Genomic DNA, 21670 nt, shown 5'->3' with positions numbered 1-21670 from the left:
AACATTTTAGAGATAAAAGTTCAAGTGGATCTGCAAATTGAAAATGGAAAACAATTTGCTCTGGCAAAGCTGAGTCATGAACTTGTCTTATTTATGCTTGGTTATTTCTTGACACGGGGTAGAGTGACTTATGGTTTTTTCCACGAAGTCCGAGCTTTTCGAAGCCGCAGGGCACCCCGTGCGACCGACGGCAATGCTGTCTGCGGGAAGAGGAACAGCAGCTTTGAAATATTCACAACCAACACAATTTTGATTAAAGAAAGAACTCTGGTTTTTAATAGTTTTGATCATTAAAAAAGTTTAAACCTGCATAGCAATCATTTCAAAAATAATTATTTAATGTTCCATAATTAAACTGTACACAACCTAGTCTTGGGACATAGAAGTCAGTGAGGTGAGTCTGGAGCAGTCCTGTGCAGTCCCACGAGTCAGGAGTAGAGTTTCCATTGGCCTTTTTATTTTCCTTTATTTTCTTTTTTTGTCACTTTGATCATCTTAGTTTATTTGGATACTTGGCACAATCTAGCTCCGCTGCTGAGCGGATCTGCACGGGGAAGAGAGAGCCACTGACCCCATCCTCTGGCCCTTCTTGCTCCCCTCCCCCGACTCGGCCAGGTTCCTCAAAGTCGCTCGATGTCTCGGTATTTCTTCCGCAGAATAGAGACCTGGTCTTTAAAGAGGACGGGGTCGAGCCTCATCTGAGAGTGGATCAGCGGCATGTAGCCAAACCAGCTGGCAAACGTATTCATGCAGCTCTGTCGCTGGGCAAAGTGGTCAGGGTCAGCCCAGCGGGAAGCCCGAGAGGTCTGGGGAAAGGGAGAGAAAGAGGGAAGACGATGAGACAGGTGCCAGGTGAGATGGACACACGGCCGTAAACGAAGTCAGGCTTATGGGCACGCAGTAGGCCTCAGGGTCTGGCCTGGCCACCACGCCAGCCCCATCCACGTGCCTGGTGAAGATGCAAGCATGGATCCGGATTTTCAGCCTCGCCAGAAGATTTGCCCGAGACCTGCCACGTTTCCCAATGCCCCAAACATACAAAGATCCATAGGGACTGACACATTCTCTGGTCCGTGAAGGACCTACCAGCTGAATCGCAACTGCTGTGGTCACTAAACATAAAACTTTTCTTTGCACTTGGGAGCAAATGCGATGACTAATAATGTGTTTATGGTTTCACAGATAATTTTCTGAAACCCCTCTGTTAATTTGGTTGATTCTGGGTAAGAAGAAAGATGGCTGCCATCTCTTCAGCTCTCCATGTTGACCCTAAGGTTGGTTAAATATTTTTAGACCATCTAAATGACTAACATTGATTTAAAAGAATGCCTTAAGTGACTTGAGTGCTGAAATTTAAATAGATCAACTAAGCATAATGTCTTTAAAATCGTGTTTTTATGAAACAAGGAAAAGGTGGGCTGCCCAATTATGTCGAAAAAAACCCACAAACTCATTTATGTCAATAGGTCACTGTTGAATGGTGTATATATATGTATGTGTATATATGTGTGTGTGTGTGTGTGTGTGTGTGTGTGTAATGTGTTTGCATCCTCATGCATTGTTAGAAAATACTTTCATAGGACGGTACATTTTGCTGTGAGAATCACTCAGAGTCACTTTAAAACCACAAGTGTCAATATGCTTGAAAGAAAGCATCGAAGGTAAATACAAATGTCAACTTATCTTGGAGCAGCAGAACAACAAACTAAACACTATTTGTAAAGTGTTTTCATGAGCTCATTTGAGCCTCGCAGCAACCTGGTCGAGTTATCTACCCAGGTAATAGCATCTCCACTGTACAGATGAGGAAGCAGGTTCAAGGAAGTTAAAATTGTTTGTTCAGGGCTAGAAAGGGGCAGAACTCAGGTTTCATTCTTTACCTTTTGTACTAGAGGAACTCTGCTTGGTAAATCGGAGAGAGTATCAAGTTAAGCTGACTGGTTGAGTCCATATCAGAGCCAAAAGTCCCAAAGGTACCTCCATTTTTCTCCTAATTTGGGATGAGCTTGCAGGCCATTTCTGATTGGCCCACTTATTCCCAAAGGGCTAGACCCACTATATCCCGGTGAGTGCTCACATCCGCAAAGGGAAACACTGTCAAGAGCCTAAGCTCATTCTTATTCTCTTACAAATGAAAAAAAAAAGAGTCCAAGTGAATCATTCAAGTCTCTTTTTTGCCTCTTGATTTTAACATTTATTTTGGGTCAACCAACGTATTACAGAAGATATCTTTCCTGTGTTACAAAGGCATAATTTTAGAGCACGATATCCATTTACTTCACCAGTCACACAAACATTCAATAAACTAGTGCATATGATGGGAAGAAGGGGGCAAATATAGCACATATCTAGCTAGATACGTCTAGTTAGACCTAAGCCTAAATTTAGATTTGTTCCAAAACATGTGTAAAATCACTAGAAATACTGGTTTGGTAGAATTAGGCAAATCTATGAAAAGAGTAAAAAACCAACCCCTAAGAAACCATCCGTTATGAGTTCCACCCCTAATTTGTGTATAACCTCAGGGGAGTCCAGAGGACTCTGAGTTAACAATATTAAAGGAATGGTGTATCTTTAAATGAGATAATAAATATGAATATGCATGGGTACTCAATACATTTTGCTTGAATTTGAAAAGTCTTTCAGTCTTAAAAATGACAAATTCTTGTAAATCCTCTCGCCCGTCCTTTTAGTAATTAGAGGGAAATAGAATTTTCCACTAGATTCTTTACTTTGTCCAGTACCTAGTACCTAGAACAATGCCTGATAACCTGTACATATTTGGTAAATATTAAATTATTAAATTTTATAAACTTAAAATCCTGTAAATTTTTTGCTTTTACTAAATTCAGAGAATGAAAAACCATCAATTGTGTTAACATGAGGCCTGGTTAGTTACATTTTCCTCTGCAAAAGCTAGATTTATATGTCATTTTCAATAACTGTTAGAACAAGGTACATGGAAAACCCCCCAAATTGAACTGATATAACTACATAAGTATGTCCTTTTAGGTTGACTCAAATCCTGCTGGATTCTCCATGATTTAACTTGGGTAGATCTAAATGGTCTTATGGTTTTTGATTTCGTACATAGAGTACTGGGCTCTGTCCAAGATGAATAAAAGGACCCTGGGGTGTAGAAGAATAAATAGTGGAAGAAACAGAGGCCGGGATTCAACTCCAAGTTGTCTCTAATCCTGGGTGACTTCTGGCAATATGCTTAAATTCTCTGGGTCCTAGTTTTCTTACTTGTAAAAAGAGAAAGTTAGATTATATTTCGCTGAAAGTATCTTTAGTAGTAATCGTTTGTGACTCAACACTGTATTTTACTTTGGCAAAAGCTTTCATACGTCTGACCTCAACGCTGTGAGGTCGATTTCACCATTTCCAGTTTAAAGATGAGACAATTGAGTTTCGGAAGGTAACTGACTTGCCTACAGCAACTAAGTGCTTGCTCTAGAACTGAAAATCCTCCTCATCTGCCTCCACAATGTGCATCCAACTCAAGAGCAACCACTGGAAGGCTGTGTTGAGAGCATTATTAGTTATGCATTCAATAAAACACCTAAAATAAACTTGCATAAATTCTCTTTAGGTCTTTAACTCTGGAGAAGAGACGTCTTTCTTATGCCACCTGGTAGGTCACATGAGCGCTTTTATTTTTTTATTCAACTTTTATTGAAGTATAAATGTTGTGTTAGTTTCAGGTGTACAGCAAAGTGATTCAGTTATACAGATATATATTCCGTTTTAGATTCTTTTCCATTATAGGTTATTACAAGATATTGAGTATTGTTCCCTGTGCTAGACAGTAGGTCCTTGTTGTTTACCTATTTTATACATAGTAGTGTGTATCTGTTAATCCTAAACTCCTAATTTATCTCTCCCCACACCCACTATCCCCTTTGGTAACCATAGTTTGTTTTCTATGTCTGTGAGTCTACTTCTGTTTTGTAAATAAGTTCATTTGTATCATTTTTTAAGATTCCACATATAAGCAATATTATATGATATTTGTCTTTCTCTGTCTGACTTACTTCACTTAGTATGATAATCCCTAGGCCCATCCATGTTGCTGCAAATGGCATTATTTCATTCATTTTCATGGCTAATATTCCATTGCATATATATATATGTATATGTATATATATATATATATATACACATATATATGTGTGTGTGTATATATATATATATATATACATATATATATATATAATGTCACATCTTCTTTATCCATTCATCTGTTGATGGACACTTAGGTTGCTGGCATGTCTTGGCTTTTGTAAACAGTGCTGCTATGAACATTGGGATACATGGGTATTTTCAATTTAGAGTTTTCTCTGGATGTATGCCCAGGAATGAGATTGCTGGATCATACGGTAACTCTATTTTTAGTTTTTTTAAGGAACCTCCATACTTTTCTCCATAGTGGCTGCACCAATTTAGACAGCTTTTATACTCCTGATATAAAGATACTCTTGACTTACATCTTCCCAATTACCCACGTCCAAACATACACTCCCTCAGAGCTTTTGGATGTGGTTTGTTTCCTGATATCTTCTCATTATGCTTCCTAGAGGAACAGTGAGTCCACATTACCTCAGACTGAGTCACCAGTGAGCAAAGCAAGGGGGGAGAGTTCTCCTTCTCTTACCTGTCCCATCATAGTCTCCTTATACTGTTTCTTCTGGGTCACTTTGATTGGAGGCAATTTTGTCACAGCAGACACCAGGAAATTCATGAGTATGTCCTCACAGTTGGCCAATTGGTCCACCATGTTCTTCAGGCTGGCTGGCAGGTAATGGGTGTAAAGGTAGTGATAATATCTGTACAAACCAAAGACAGGTTTCAGCAGGGGTCATCATTATAAAATAACAGGTGGTCTTCTTTGACAGAAACCACATACTCATTCTTTGAATCCTTAAACATATCATGGTTGATGATGACGATGACAATTGTCATTTATATGGTACATACTATATACCAGGTAATGTTCTAAAGTACTTTACAAGAAATGCCTCATCTAATCCTTATAAGAAACCTATGATGTAGGTACTCGTATTATCCCTGTTTTACAGATAAGAAAACAAGGTACAGAGAAGCACACAGATGCAGCTATTGCTTGCCCAGGCTAACTTTAATATCAGGCTGGTTGGTTAGAAACCGAATACTTAGATGGCAAGAGAAGTTACTTACATGTGATCCACATATCATTACAAGTCGCTTTACACTTTTAATTATTGGTTTAATCAGAACTGTATTCAATACTATTCCATAACTCTGAGTTCAACAGTATAACCATTCCATTTTTTCTGGCCTGTAAGGCATGTGTTTCAACACTCCTACAAAGTGTTTTCAACACAAAACACTTCTTTTGTGTTTCAAAACCCCAATCAATCTAGTGGTCAATCATTATGGAGAACCCACAATTTATTTGAATTATTTCTCACCCTAGTATTTTTTTTGGAGGAATATATAGCATATATTTATTGGAAAAATCATTTGAATGAATTTGGTTCACTGAATGGTGGTGGCGGGAAGAAAGAGGTGGAGTCTTGAGATCAAGATTCAGTCACCCTAAATGCTTATACCTTGTGCATTTCCAACTCCATCCTTGAGACGACAGGATTCTCTATATTTTACTAAAAAAGACCAGGTTAAGATTGGTGTGTTCACCTTACTAAGGAGGGGATTTCAATAATGATTGAGTCAGGAACATTAGCCTTCTACACTCATGAATTTGGCCATCTTACCTGAGTCTCCTAGCTTTAAAGATCAAATCTATGCAAACAGCTCCCAAATTTATATCTCCATCCCTGACTTTTTCAACACACTCTGTTAAATGTCCCTACATGCTCAAGATTGAACTCCTGTATTTTCCCTAATACCTATTCCATCTACGCCTTTCCCCAACTCTGTTGATGGCTTACTACTCTATACTTCTAGTTCTTCAAGTCAAAAACCCTGAGAGTCATCAAACTCTATACCCAATCTGTCAGGACATCATGCTGGAGCATCTTCAAAATATGTCCACAATCTGATCACTACCTTCCCACCTCTGTTGCTCACTTCCTGACCCAGGTTCCATCATCTCTTGCCTAGATAATGTCAGTCACCTCCTAATAAGTCTCCCTGCTTCTCCCCTGGCCCCCTTAGAGTCTATCCTCACCACAGCCTTCACAGTAGATGCCTAAAACATAAGAAGGATTGCTCTGCTCACATCCCTGCACCGGCTCCCCACATAACTTAGAAGACGGTCAAGTCCTCATGATGGAAAGTAGGGTCCTGCATCCGGGATCCCATGACCTCTCTCACCTGCTTGCCCCTCACTCCACTCTGGTCACATTGGTCTTCAGGATATTCCTCCAGCATCCTGTCTCAGGGCATCCTTTCACACTGCTCCCCACGCCAGAGCACTCCTCCTACAGGTATTCTCCTGGCTGACTTCTTTTCTCCTTTCAAGTCTCCACTCAAATCTCATCCGTTCAATGAGGATCACCCCCAACCTGCCCCTTCTCCACCTTTGCCCTGCTCTGCTTTGTCTTATCTCCTAATAGATATATTTTTAAATTTATTTATTTTTATTTTTGGCTGCGTTGGGGTCTTCGTTGCTGCACGCGGGCTTTCTCTAGTTGCAGCGAGCGGGGGCTACTCTTTGTTGCGGAGCGTGGGCTCTAGAGCACAGGCTCAGTAGTTGTGGCGCACGGGCTTAGTTGCTCCACTCCATGTGGGATCTTCCCGGACCAGGGCTCGAACCTGTGTCCCCTGCACTGGCAGGCAGATTCTTAACCACTGTGCCACCAGGGAACCCCCTCTCTTAATATATTATAGAAGTATTATGTATATTGTTAGAATACAAAACCTGTATGGGCAGATAGTTTTTTTCCTATTTTACTCAGTGGTAAATCCTAAGCACCTAGAACAGTGCTGGGAGGTGCTCAATTAAGCGTTTACTTTGTTGTTCTTCTACACATTCAGTTACTCAATACACTCTGAGTACGTCTCCACACCTCAGAGTCACTGAAGATGCTGCTCTACCATAGTTTCTAAAGATGCCATAAGCCAAGAGGTTTTACTGATTTCAAACATACACGTTGGCCACATCAACAGAATTGAAATGGGGATTTTTCAAACTAATTTCCATTAAGGTTGTTAACAAGATTTGGCCCAAGTTCCCATCTCTGCAGCAGCCAGAAACTAATATAAAAAACAATATAAGATGACGTCCAAAATCCTCACTTGTGGTAAAGAGCAGCTCCCGTCAACACCATGGAGTAGTCGTTCGTCCACTTGGACGTGTAGCCCCACCGCTCCTTCGAGTTATCCCAGAAATGGCTGCGTGCAGGGTACCCTACAATCCTCTCGGGGAAGCTCTGCCACACAGTGAACGCAAAATCCACCTGCAGGCAGAACACAAGCCAAACAAGCAATCAACGGTGTTAACAAATGTCAACAAAACATCATCTTCCCCCTGCTAATTCGTAATGTGAAATCCCAGGACTGTTGCGTAACATTAATTCCATGTATTCATCAGCAAATTAAACTGACTGCTTGACATTTGGCCCCATAATTATGCACATTTTAATGTTTTCCGTTAAAGAAACTTCAGATTAGTGTGGAAATGAAAGAAGGAAAAAAAATACATTGGTGGATATGGCCTTTAGAAATCCAGTCTATTCAAGCTAAAAAGTCAAAAAAATCAGTTGCTTCCCCCACCAACCTCCAAAAGATATGTGACCACTGATTGATGGGAGGCATAAATGCAACTGTTTTATAAACAGGAGCAGATTTTCTGTATACATCTACCATATGAATATATAGCATACATCATCACCAGCACACAGCAAAGCCACAGTGACTAAAATCAAAGCATCCACTTAAGAGCCAGAGAAAAGATGTTTTAAAAGCACACAAGTTCTAACGGGAATACAAAGCAGGTATCATCAAGAACAGTAATTCAGGCCTCTCAGGTGTGAGGATACTCAGTGCAAGGGAATTTAGAAAACACATCCACAGTGAAAAATCACTAGGACTAAGTGGGGACAGACCAAGATTATTTTTAAAGGAAATGCAGTGAAATGACTTCCTAGTGCTCAAACTAACCCAAAGCAGGTACTTCTGAACCTGCTACAAACTAACATGTGTAATTAGCAAATAGTCTGTTTTCAAATGTGTAAACTCACTTTTGACTTTCTATGATTCTTTGATGAATGACACATAAAATAACATACAGAAAGTAAAAACAAAACAAAACAAACCCCCCCCCCAAAAACCCAGTAACAGCAAACCATCATATAATGGTCATAATTGTGTAATGCTTATAATACAACAGGCATGGTTATAAGAACTTACATATTTTATTATAGCCATGTGAGGTGATTGATAATAACTAAAATTGTTGTGGTAATCCTTTTGCAATATATACATATATCAAATCATGTTGTACACCTTGGACTAATACAATATTATACATCATTATATTTCAATAAACCTGGAGAAAAACAAAAGAAATGATGCAAGCAAGAATTCTGTAGATCAAATGATTTAAAATACTGAAAGAAATAATTGTAACTCTATTTCTTTCAGTTCTATTTTCTTTCAAAAATGAAATCAAAATAAAGACATTTCAGATATTAAAAAAAAAAAACTTGCATATTTTAACTCATTTCATCCTCACAGTAACCCTGTGAAGTAGGTAATTTTAGAGTCTCCAGTCTACAGAGAGGGAAGCTAAGGATATGGAGGTTCAAATAATTTTTCTGAGTTAGTAAGTGGCAGAGCCAAGATCTGAACCCAAGCCATCTGGTTTCAGATTTGGTGTGTGATTTTTTTGGTGTGATTTTTGTTTTTACTGTTAGCATAGCTTCCCCTTCTAGCTCTGTTGCTACAGTGTTGAAAACAATTTATCTTACACAGGTTACACGTGCACCCAACAACCTTTGCCCTATCTCTTCTTGATAAGCAATGCAAACGGAATTTTCATTTATTCCACAGATATTTCAAGTCTTGGCACTGTGATGGTGGCTGGGGAGTGATGTTGGCAAGTCCAGTTCCTGACCTCCCAGGGGTTCAAAAGCAGAGCAAATAACCGTGCACAATAGCCCAAAGGTGGAAACAACCCAAATGCCATCAACTCATCAATAAATAAACCAAACATGGTATATCCATTCAATGGAATATTATTCAGCTATAAAAAGGAATGAAATACTGATGCGTATGCGTGCCACGACGTGGACAGACCTTGAAAACATTATGCTGAGTGAACGAAGCCACACACAAAAGGCCCCGTATTGTGTGATTCCACTTACATGAAGTGTCCAGAATACACAAATCCATAGACACAGAAAACAGATTAGTGGTTTCAAAGGATAGGGAGTGACTGATTAATGGGTTTCCTTTTTGGGTAATGAAAATGTTTCAGAATGAAGTAGAGGTAATAAGCATACAACACGGTGAAGGTATTAAATGCCACTGAATCATACACTTGAAGATGGTTAATTTTATGCTATGTGAATTTTACCTCAATTACAAGACAAAGCAAATAAGCCTAGATCAGTACTTCCCAAGTTTTCACCATATGCATAACCATCATCGCTCCTTTTCCCACATTCCCACCACATATTCAATAACTTAGTTAATATTTTTCTTTAAACAGCATACTCTTTCTTTTTTTCAGCCTCATCCTAGGTAAACATATCAGTGAAATCCTAGGTTTGGGAAACACTGGCCTGGGTGATCTGTAAGGGTCCTTTTATCTCTGAATTCTTGGGGCTTAGTTAGAAGACATGATTTTTGTAAACAGCCATGAATTTAAATTTTTATGGAGATTTAGTTTGGTGCCCTGACTCAAGATAAGAAAGCCTTAACAATATAGCTTTTTCCCCCAAACTATAATACCTGGGGGGAAAAAAGTAGGGTGTTGGGATACACATTAAGGAAGCGTGGTGGGGTAAGGGGCGTCTCAAAGTTAAAAGATAGCAGGGGAGTGGACAGTATTTGCCAAAAAACTGAAAGCAGGTCGTGATAACCTGCACATCATCACTGGTGTTCAATACTAATGGTGCCAACTCATGGGATAGTACATTATGCAGCCCGTCATCAAAGAATCAGCCTGGCTGTCAGCACTCTTCGGAGTTTTCCATTATCCTTTGAAAAGGAGACGCATACACCGATGGGGTGTTTTCATCACATGAATTCCTTACTATCTCAAAGCCGTTTCAAGTCATTTCAAAGCAACTCAAAAGTAAATTCCAATAAAACTATGATTCTTGTGATAGTTCTTCTTTCACGCAGCTCATTAGCACATCAAAGGAGGCAAAGGTCAGCTTATGGCCTCTTCTCTTAAAAACTAACATCGGTTTTCTTTTGAGAATTTGAAGCAACCCAGATAAATGTAAATAACTATAAACCAACTCTATCTAATACCCTTTATAGGGCACTGTTTAAAAATCTATCCTTAATACTACAGGGAGGCATTTAAACAAGCTAAGAATCCTTAGAGAGGAAATAAAATGAACCAACATCTATTCACCTAAAAGAAAGAGAAAAGAGAAACCCTTGTCCTCCACCGTGTCAGGCAACACGACTGCTCCACTGATCAGCCAGAAAAGTAAACAAACCAGATGGCCAGCCTCTTAAATTTCCATCTCATGCTCAACCCACGCTGACTTCTAATTGCTCCACATACAGCACAAGTTCTTCCCAGCATGCATTGAGAGGCTGGAATGGCTATTCTTTGAAAAGAAATTCACCAGCACGCGGCTACATCACAGCAGCTGAAAGTTTATTTCACCGTGGGACAGAGAGAAACAAACCCGAGCGTGAGATCAACTGCTCTGTGCCCAGCGGAAGATGAGACATCAATCAATACTTCAGGTCATAGGGTAACGATTCAGGTATATGCCGTAGTCTTTTTTTTTTTTTAAAGAAATTCACGTTCTTTCTTTCTTTCTTTCTTTCTTTCTTTCTTTCTTTCTTTCTTTCTTTCTTTCTTTCTTTATGACTGTGTTGGGTCTTCGTTTCTGTGCGAGGGCTTTCTCTAGTTGCGGCAAGCGGGGACCACTCTTCATCGCGGTGCGCGGGCCTCTCACTGTCGCGGCCTCTCTTGTTGCGGAGCACAGGCTCCAGACGCGCAGGCTCAGTAATTGTGGCTCACGGGCCCAGTTGCTCTGTGGCATGTCGGATCTTCCCAGACCAGGGCTCGAACCCGTGTCCCCTGCATTGGCAGGCAGGTTCTCAACCACTGCGCCACCAGGGAAGCCCCTCTGCTGTAGTCTTGACTATACGTTTCACATGGCAACGTGCTGCCTTTCCTGTTTGCTCTCCGAGATCCACTCTCCGCTCTTCTTGCCGTGCCCTACGCCTGAGACAATGGAAGTCTATGGACTGCATAACCTGGTCTTCCTTGCCAGCTGCTGGCTGATTGGGTTAGGTCAATGGGAGTTGCTGGCAGGAAAATGGAGGTGGGACAGAGAGAGGACAGTATTTCTCCCCTGCTCCCCGCCCCAGCTCTGGCCCCAGAGTTCTGGTAGGTGCCACACCCCTCCATGGTCATAGCTCTTGTAGGGCAGCCTCTTCTTCCTAGTTCCCCCTCTCAGGGACACTGGAAACACTGTTTCCTTCCTTCACTTCTTCAGGCCTAGAAGTAGGAGCTGCTTCAAGCTCGTGCCACTCCCCAGGTGCCTCTCTCTCTCCCGTGGCGTCCTTTAACCCCACTCACCTCCCTAAGTCATCCTAAATCCCTTCATTTGAGTCACCTGATTTGAACTGTTTGCTGCCAGGACTCTGGCGGCTACAGGCAGGAACTGTGTAATCAAAGTACCTGGCAGAGACCAGAACAAAGACATCCCTCAATAAATACTTGTTGAATGAATTTGCTCCGGGGATGCCAGCCTCCCTTGCAGGAAGCAGGAGAGAAATGCAAGCTGGAGCGTCCCATTCCTTCTATTCCATTGCAGTCATTCTCTTTGAACATTAAGCATCTCTCCCCTTCCCCCCACCTCTTTCTCCTGCCGACTCACACATGACACAATTGGCTGTGTGCTCACCCTTTAATCCGCACAGCACGCATCCCTCCAACATCACTCATTCACCAAGTATTTATAGAGCTTTGGCTGCACAGAAAGCCTTTAACCAAGGTGAGGCCCAGGACATTTTGTCCTGGGGTGATTTTGGTTGCCCTTACACAGAACGTCTGCACAACTCCATTTGATGGAAACTGGAAGCATCCATGGAATCTGAAGAGACACAGAGACTGCTAGCCCAAGTTACCATGAGTCCTGGCTATGTGGGCAGCAGGCCGTTAGAATCAGACTGGCGTCCAGGAAAACGCCTGCTGGTAAGTGTCGACATTTAAATTGAAAAGAAAATGATTATGAATAAAAAGGAATAAAAGAAGGGGAACAGGATAAGTAGCTAAGTCTCCAAGCTTTTTAGCAGCTACCATGAATAACGTATTTGTGATCTACTACATTTTTGTGTAATTGTCTTTGGTCCCCTCTACGGTTTTAAGTGCGGTTTCAGAGATCAATACTCATTCGAGTTGTAAAAATTGGTTTTCTAGCATAGCTATCTTTCCTCTTCTCTCCCTCCCCCTCACACATTGCTCTGTGCAATCTTATTTTTGGCACAAATACCTGAACATCTGAAATAGCAGGGATCTCCATCTCAGCCTTCAAGTGAAACCGTTTGCTCTCGTGTGGGTTAAAGAAAATGCACACTTCCAACCAAGATGGAAAAGCTGCCTTTAGAACCCAGAATAGTGTTCCCCAACAGAGTCAACACACGCCCACACAGGCGTTAGCAGAATCAGGAAAGATGGGCTCCCAGAGCGTGGTTTCAAGAAAATGCTAAACAGGTGCCCCTGCCCACCTCCCCTGGGTCCCTCTGCACACCTGCCTGCACCTGCACTGTTTAAAAACAAACAAACAAACAAACAAAAGGAGGGCAGGAGGGAGGGGTGAGGTGAGGCACAGCCTTGCAAATGAGGAACCAACCGATTAGCAGAGGAAACAAAGGGGAAAATGCCCTCATCAGGGTGCCAGGTGGCGGCAAGGTGCTCACAGGAACCAGGTTGATTCAGACCGACTCTGCAGGAAGTTTTGAAAAACGTTTTGGGCTTGGCCAAGGCAAGGGCAAAAGAGGCGCCGGCACCTTGGGGTTTGAGGCGACTGCCCGCAGGGCCCTCCGTCCCTCCTTGGTGAGGCTGCTTACCTCCGTGGTTGAAAGCACAGTGTCCTCGTCAAGGCTGAGCACGGCGTCTGTGACGATGTTGTCATAGGGCAGAAAACGGCTGCTCATAACCTGGGAGGCGGGGGAAAGCAGGCAGGAGGGAAGGAATCGGGGAGAAGAGAGGTAAATGGACAGTCCTGTTTTCAGGAAAATTTCCCCCATCGTCATCTTCACAAAGGACGCTCCACCACCATGTCACCTCTCAAAACAGAAGGCTTCCGTTTCCCATCTGTGCAGATTCATTTGGTCCCACCATTACTGGGCACCTACTGTGTACAGACACCTTGCTAGTCGAAGGGAGTACAGAGGCGAGTAAGAAACATTCTCTGTCTTGGAGGAGTTCATAGTCTGCAGGGAGACCAAGATGACCAAGAGAACAAGATGCGGATGATCGGTCCTCGCCTGATACGAGAAATGCCGGGAGACCAGAGGATGCAGCAACCAGCTGCTTGGAAGAGCAACGAAAGCCTCAGAGTCACATTGAATCAGGACCTTGATGGCCAGGAATCCACTGGGGATAAATAGAAATGAGGCCTAACAGACAGAGGGCTCAGTAGATGCAAAGGCACAGAGGGGAGAGCCAGCACTCTGAGGCCAGGGAAGAGTGGATGGAAGGAGCAGTGATTCCAAGTGTGGGACACACACCACTGGAAGGCCAGGTCATTTTAGGAGGTGCAGAGACAAACATTTAAAAATTCTACTCTTTATTTATTTTAGCTCAGAGAAGCAAAAACATATACACATATATATTAGTAGCTATAGCAATAAAAGGTACTAGTAGAGTTATTCAAAAATAGTTTCATTAAAGTGAAAAGTAAGCAGATTTAAAGAAAAATACTAGACAATAGAACACGTGGTCCATGGATTTAGGAAAATTGTGAAGGTAGTATAAAGTTTGGGCAGCACCAGGATAAGGCATGGTGAGGTGAGTGTACGTGTGTGTGTGGGTGGGTGTGAGTGTGAGTATGTGTGTGAGTGTGTGTGTGTGTGTATGTGTGTGTGGTGAGGGTTTGGGGGATGAGGGGATCAGTTGAAAAACTGAGACTGAAGAGACTACCCTATGACAGTCCCAGCATGAACTTCTGTGCTGAAGTTTCTGTAGAATACCTAATAAGAATGATGATATAAGAATAACTAACATTTTTTAAAACATTTACTCTGTCAGGGAATGTTCCAAGTTCTTATTTATTTATTTAGGCTGCGCCGGGTCTTAGCTGCAGCATGCAGGATATTCATTTTGCGACATGCGGGATCTAGTTCCCCGACCAGGGATCGCACCTGGGCCCCCTGTATTGGGAGCGCGGAGTCCTACCCACTGGACCACCAGGGAAGTCCCGGAAATGTTCCAAGTTCTTTATGTACATCATCTCATTTCATCTGTATAACAACCCCATTTTATAGGTGAGAAAACTAAGGCACAGAAAGGTTGTGTCTTGCTTAGGATGGACCCACCAGCACACCATCCCAGGTGGTGTGATTCTATAGAGCACCTCAGCCCTATGCTATACCTGTCTCGGGGTGGAAAGGACCTCAAAAGTGAATGCGGGCACACAGGGCAATCTCACATTCACCACTTCCTCTGGAAGGTGTAGTAACCGTTGTGCCGTCCTCTCTCGATTCCTACGCGGAGACTGAGAGAGAAGACACTTGCCATCAACTTTCAAGGCACAAAGGCCAGGGAATGAATGCTAGAGATAAAGGGAAAAGGGAGGCACTTAGCCCGGCTGCCAAGGCTCAAAATCTAAGGACCCCTCCCCACACCCCCTTAAAGAAGCCCAAACTATATTTACATCAGGGAGCCATCTCCTCCGCAAGCCTCATCTCAGATTTGGTTTACGTGCCGGAGAAGCTACTGGAGGGCTCACATCATTAAAGGATGGAAAATGCCCACTAGAACCCATCTGTGGGAGCTCAAGGGATATACCTACACTCCAGGCCCTGCTCCTACACATCTGCCAACTGGGTCAAGTGTTTTTTCCTCTTTCTCAGTCTTCCAAAATAAAATACAAAAGCGATCAGCAACCCCGTATACACAGGGCTCAGAAATCTCAGCCTGAAGCAATTCTCCTGACACTGTTTACATGTCCACTAACTAATGCAGAAGTTATTAGTTGCCAGCTTAGTGATGCCCTGACCTTTCCCTTGTTAAGCCTACAGGGGAGAGCTGCAGAGACAAGGCCTATAAATTCAAAACAGAATTTTCCAGCCAAAGCAGCAAACACATCAATTTTAAACTCAAGGCTAGACATGGAAATTTAAAATGGGGAAGGAGGAGGACATATGACTTCTTTCCCCGTTATGGGCCCAACCACTGGGTTTAAAAGGATCCATTTCCTTTTTCTGAACTTGCTTCATCAATAAGAGTTAAGAGTCCATAAGTCAGCCACTTCTAAATCCAGTGTAGAAACTAGAGGCTCTCTTTCAAATACCCTGCCTCAGCTACGTTCCAAAAGTTCAGTGGATTAGCATGAAAGGAGCCAATGTACTTACAAAGTCAATCCTGAGGGAGCTGGGTTTTCCTTGTTAGCTCATTTAAGAAATACTTAGCTACCATGTAACAGCCCAAACCCTTCCAGAATGAACACACACAACTAGGAAATGACCTAGGCTCAAGAAGTTCCCTGTCTAGTAGGGAAGATAAGAAATGTTCATAAGTAATAATACAAAGCACAATAAGAGCTGACATTTTTCAAGCACCTACCATGTGCATCCACACTCCTAAGCAGCAATACATTTACATGTACAGTATCAAACCCTTTGATCCTTTTAGCTAACCTGTTAGGTGTTACGATTTCTTCCATTTACTGAAGGAGGGATTGAGGCACACAGAATGAAATAACTTGCCTTAGGTCACATAGAGGAAGTCTGAACCCAAAGCCCATAATACAAACCATCACTTTACAATGCCCCCCGCCCAGAAGAGGAGCTGACATTTACTGAATCCTGAGTGTGTAACAGGTACAGGGCTGAGCACCTGTAATGCAGTATCTCATCTCATCCTCAAAATGGGCCCAAGTCTTAGCGTCCAGGTGCCCTAGAATAGAGTCTAAAGCAAGACTTAAGTGCAAATGCTTTACCAGGTGGTGCGGTCCCAACGAGGGAAAAGGAACCACGTGACCTACTGGATTCAGTGGCCAAGGTGAAGTCTAGGACTCAACAAATGGCCAGAAGCCCAGACATAAATACGGCTGGGAGAATGGGAGGTAGGTATCTTATAAGACACATCTGATAAAGCCTACAAGAAAGGTACTATTATCATCTTAGAAATAAAGAAACTGGGACTACTAGCTGGGAGTGAGAGTATAAAATCAGTCAATGCGTCTGTGCATAAAAATGCAATACTAACCATAGGAGTCAGAATGGCTCCCAGTCGGTCAGTCAGAATGGATCCTATTTGAATATCCTGACATATTCAAAGAGAGACTTATCTACCAGAAGGATATCTAGTCACCCATGGAAGCATAAAAAAACAAAGAATTTCCAAGTTCAAAGTGAAGAGAACCCATCTGAGCACTGTTCAGGGCCTCAGGCATTGGAACTGGGGAGACAGATATATGGGGTTGTAGGCAGAAGATTTTTCTGTGCGAGTCCCTTTTGTGAAACCATACCTATTGGTGAGATGAATTCATAAGGGTAAGTAAGACCGATGCCAACAGGCATGTGATTATTCTCATCCCTCCCTTTCCTCATTAAGTGCTTACCAATCAGCTCTCTGATAACCACATTGCTTGACTCCAGTCCTATGAAGGCTGTGACTGTATCTGTCACATTCACCACTGTGTTCCCTCATGTTGCCCAGCACACAGTAGGCAGCCTACACTGGAACTCAATAGATAATGCACGGATCACCTTGTCCACGCACGTGACAGTTACAATTCTCAGTGCATCCTGTTGAACTATATGAAATGCCCACTTGTAGCCACCCAAATGATGATTTCAAATGGTGCAACCTAATACCTTGGTCGTTCTTATTCTGGCTCAAAGAGGGTTTACTTAGTGTGAGACAATCTCTCATGACCTAACTCTTTGGGGACTGACAGAGGAAGTCTCTTAGATGACAATCTCAGTGTCATTTAATAGAGACTAATTTCCTCACAATGTATAAGATCTACAAGAAAGCCACCAGCAGAAGCTTGAGAAAAAAGAATTCACCTCTGGCAGCAAAGAGTGGAAGATATTTCAAAGAGGAGGGAGCATGTGAACCAGGGCTTAAAGAATATATGGGAATTTCAATAACAGAAATGAACAGCTGAGGAAGGATGGTCAAGACTTACAGCAAATGGGAAAGACAACACTTAGGGGTAGGAAGGGACACAGTGCTGTTAACCGTGACTGATGAAATCTACAGAGGAAAAGCAATGAGAGAGAAGATTGGGAAGGCCGGCTAAGGCCAGATTATACATGGCCTCTGATGTTAATTGAAAGCATTAGCAAAAAGACTCCCTTAAGGGCCATGAGATGATTAAGAGGATCATTCCGTTCTAGGCAAAATGAACTGGAGAAGGGAAGCAGGGGCCAGCTAGGCAGCCAGCACTCCTGAGAGTCTCTGATGGACACCTCAAAACAAAAGTAAGGTGCAAATGTCCTTTTTAAGATAAATGTTAGGAAGAACCACCATTCTCAAAGACACAACTAACTCAGATTAATCAGCTAAGCAAACCTCATGCATCACCACCACCATCAGCAGCCTCAACTTCATCCTCATCATTTCCAGAAAGATTACCATTGCCAGGCCCTGAATTTATTTACTCCTCATAGTGCCCCGTGCGTTATGTGTTATTATTTCCATTTTGTAGATGAGGAAACTGAGGCTCAGAGAAGGAAGGTATAGTCAGGGTCACACATCTCCTGAAGAGTTAGTATTAGGACCCAATTCCAAAGCCTAAGGCTGTCACTATGGAAAACAGTATGGAGATTCCTTAAAAAACTAAAAATATAGCTGCCATATGATCCAGCAATCCCACTCCTGGGCATATATCCAGATAAAACTATAATTCAAAAAGATACATGCATCTCTATGTTCATAGCAGCACTTGGCTTCACAACAGCCAAGACGTGGAAAAAACCTAAATGTCCATCAACAGATGAATGGATAAGATGTGATACATGTGTGTGCACGTGCACACACACACACACACACACACACACACACACACACACAATGGAATACTACTCAGCCATTAAAAAGAATGAAATAATGCCATTTGCAGCAATATGGATGGGCCTAGAGATTATCATACTAAGTGAAGTCAGTCAGAAAGAGGAAAACAAATAGCATATGATAACACTTACAAGTGGGATCTAAAATATGACACAGGGACTTCCCTGGTGGCGCAGTGGTTAAGAATCTGCCTGCCAATGCAGGGGACACGGGTTCGATCCCTGGTCCTGGAAGATCCCACATGCCACGGAGCAACTAAGCCCGTGTGCCACAACTACTGAAGCCTGTGCTCTAGAGCCCATGCTCCACAACAAGAGAGAAGCCACCGCAATGAGAAGCCTGCGCACCGCGAAGAGTAGCCCCTGCTTGCTGCAACTAGAGAAAGCCCATGCGCAGCAACGAAGACCCAACACAACCAAAAATAAATAAATAAAATATTTTTTAAAAGTTAAAAAAAAATGACACAAATCAACTTATCTACAAAACAGAAATAGACTCACAGACATAGAGAACAGACTTGTAGTTGCCAAGAGGGAGGGGGATAGGGAGGGAAGGAATGGGAGTTTGGGATTAGCAGATGCAAACTATTATTTATAGGATGGATAAATAACAAGGTCCTACTGTACAGCACAGGGAACTATATTCAATATCCTGTGATGAACCACAATGGAAAAGAATATGAAAAAGAATATATTTATGTATAGTTGAGTCATGTTGCTGTACAGTAGTAATTAAAACAACATTGTAAATCAACTATACTTCAAAAAAATTTTTTAAAAAAGCCTATGGCTGTCAAAGCAGAGGACATTCAGAGACAGGTATGGTTTTGGAAAAACAGTCCAGGCCAGCACTCCCAGAAACAGGAGGAAGATGGCTAAGACCAACACTCATGGTGCCCCACCGAAGACGCGAAGATTCCACACTGATTCCACAGTGAGGTCCCCTCTGGTCCTACCTTGCTTTCTCCTTCAATCACGATGACAGGCACGGCAGTGGCAGGCCAGCGGTGTTTGGCTGGGAGAGGCTTGTCACAATTCCAGAGAACTATGATCTGAAAGGGACAGGGGGTCATGAGATGGCTTGGTAAGGCTAGATTTACATAGGCCTCCAACCCAAAGTTTCTTCTTACAGACAGAGAGAGAGGAGATGGGGATATAAGCAAGGCAGGATGGCAGACTTCAAAACTGAATTTAAAGTGAGTCCACTCCACTCTGTATACCTGAAACTAACACAACATTGTAAATCAACTATCCTCCAATAAAAATTAAAAAAATAAAAGTGAGTCCACTCCTACACAACCCTCAAAACCCGATCACTCTAACAACCAAAGAGAGGGAACAAAAAGAGTAACCTAAGAAAAACTGTGTCAAGGGGGTAGGAGAAAGCTGGGGAGGAAAGAAGTCATTTCAGGGTTGCTGGTTTTTAACAAAGTGTTTTCCTAAATTCTGATGTCTTATGATGACGAGTAAGATAACAACCCGGATCAAATTGAATAAAAATGCACACTGAACGTCTGCTATGCATTCACGCTACACCAGGCAACATGGGAAAAAGAAGAGAATTCAAGACAGGACTGGCGTGAGCTCGTGTTTTGGATTCTCCAGGATGGTTGCTGATTTCCTGTGATCCTGTTATTTCCAATAAAAATGACGTTTAGCTCCAAAATGCATACTTCCACGTGATTCCATTCTTTTGTCGTGTGTAAACCTTCTTGTGTAATTTACAATTCAGAAAAACCACCGTTAAGAGTACGACAGCGATACCAATTTGGAAAACATTATTACCATAGGTATCATCTTCCTTTCTCAATTTTATAATTAGTCACGGTGGCCATGAAAGAAAAGTTGACGCCTCCTGACACCAACGAATTGGTTTCTGCTGTGGAAACCTAGTTTTCTGGGTCCTCTCCGTGGCCTTTCTGATGTTCCTTTATCACTCTGACACGTAAAAATGAAATAATGTGCCTATGTATTCTTTAAAGAGTGTATTGGTGTATATCGGGCTGGCCAAAAAGTTCACTCAGGTTTTTCCAAAAGATGTTAGAAGAACCCGAATGACCTTTTGGGCCAACCCAATATTTAACTTTATCCCAGGGCAAAGATCTCTTTGTAACCCACCCCTTACCTGTACCAGATTTCACTTTCAAGAACCTCTAAGCTGACGAAAAGGACGTAACGAGGTGTGACAAAGGAAAGGGGAGTAACGGGGCACGAAGCGAGAGGAGTCCCTGGGAGCACAGCGCGTAGCCGGGAAGGAACAGGGAGGGTTGGGGGTCTCTGGTCCACTGAGCAGGAGGGGGCAGGCACCGTGGCCAACACCTCCACTCACCTGAGCACAGTATTGGGATCTGGCTGCAGCCACGAGGAGTTTCAACACTGGCTGGGACTGAGAGACCAGGGGGGTCACCGCGTGGATGACTGCAGTGAATTTGGAGGGGGGCTTTAAACCTGAAACAGAAAGGGCAGAGAGGCCTAATGAAGCACTGAAAAACAAGACTTCGAAAATTAGTCCTCTCCACTCCACTGCCTCACCCTGGAGCTGATGATGTTCCCTTCTAGTGTATTTTTCCTCTGCCTCTTGTGTCCTGACGGAACAAAAACAAGGTGAAAAGCTGCTAGTTAACTGCTGCCTGAGTCTAGGGACCTGGATAATTTACAGTTCAATGCCCATTTCCAGATTCTTCCTTTGACAGTCGTTTCCTTCCTCCCTTGGGGATGCATCTTTGATCTCCCTTCCACTTTTTAGGCACCCAAAGTCTAATTACGCACACACACCACTACTCACCACTCTCTACCCAAGAAAGGGTCTAACTCTAGTCACTTACGTCTTAGGATGGATTTTTGTAAATGTGCTCTCTCTTCCAGGATATTTGCATCTGTCTTACTCTGAATTATGTAGTTAAGGGGTTTTTGCCTGATTGATACTATTTCAGATAATAACTAGCAAGTGGTAAAGGTTAAAAGAACAACATCCAGAGCATGAGTGTCTATGTCTGAAGCTCAGTTCCACCACTGAGTGGTGGTGGGATCTTGGAAAAATTACTTAACCCTCTGTGTTTCCACAGCTGTGAAATGGGGCTGATAGCAACAGGATCAAAGTTATGGAGTTGTTATGAGAATTAAATGAGTTAATGCATACAGAGCACTTAGAACAGGACCTGCAAACAGTAAGTACTCAGCGTGAGCTTACCGCTATCATAATCACCATCATCACTATTTTAGAGTAGAAGCTGCTCTACTCCCAAGAATCTCTTCTTTGTGTACCAGTGACACAGCT

General features: G+C 42.5%; 1 protein-coding gene across 1 annotated transcript in view; it reads right to left on the bottom strand.

Annotated features, from left to right (window-relative positions):
* Positions 1–247: 247 nt before the first annotated feature.
* The window catches only part of EXT1 (exostosin glycosyltransferase 1), a 292944-nt gene continuing 271521 nt past the window's right edge, over positions 248–21670 (bottom strand). Inside the window, exons 6-11 of the mRNA XM_007188808.2 lie at positions 20723–20841; positions 19350–19445; positions 13216–13305; positions 7243–7403; positions 4658–4829; positions 248–806 (exon numbers count right to left, since the gene is read on the bottom strand). Coding sequence (XP_007188870.2) covers positions 621–806; positions 4658–4829; positions 7243–7403; positions 13216–13305; positions 19350–19445; positions 20723–20841 — 824 coding nt within the window. The 3' untranslated portion in view covers positions 248–620. The remainder of the gene's footprint in view (positions 807–4657; positions 4830–7242; positions 7404–13215; positions 13306–19349; positions 19446–20722; positions 20842–21670) is intronic.

The sequence above is a fragment of the Balaenoptera acutorostrata genome, chromosome 17, assembly GCF_949987535.1.
Source record: "Balaenoptera acutorostrata chromosome 17, mBalAcu1.1, whole genome shotgun sequence".
In the NCBI taxonomy this organism is placed as follows: Eukaryota; Metazoa; Chordata; class Mammalia; order Artiodactyla; family Balaenopteridae; genus Balaenoptera; species Balaenoptera acutorostrata.
This window is presented reverse-complemented; position numbering and strand designations above follow the sequence as displayed.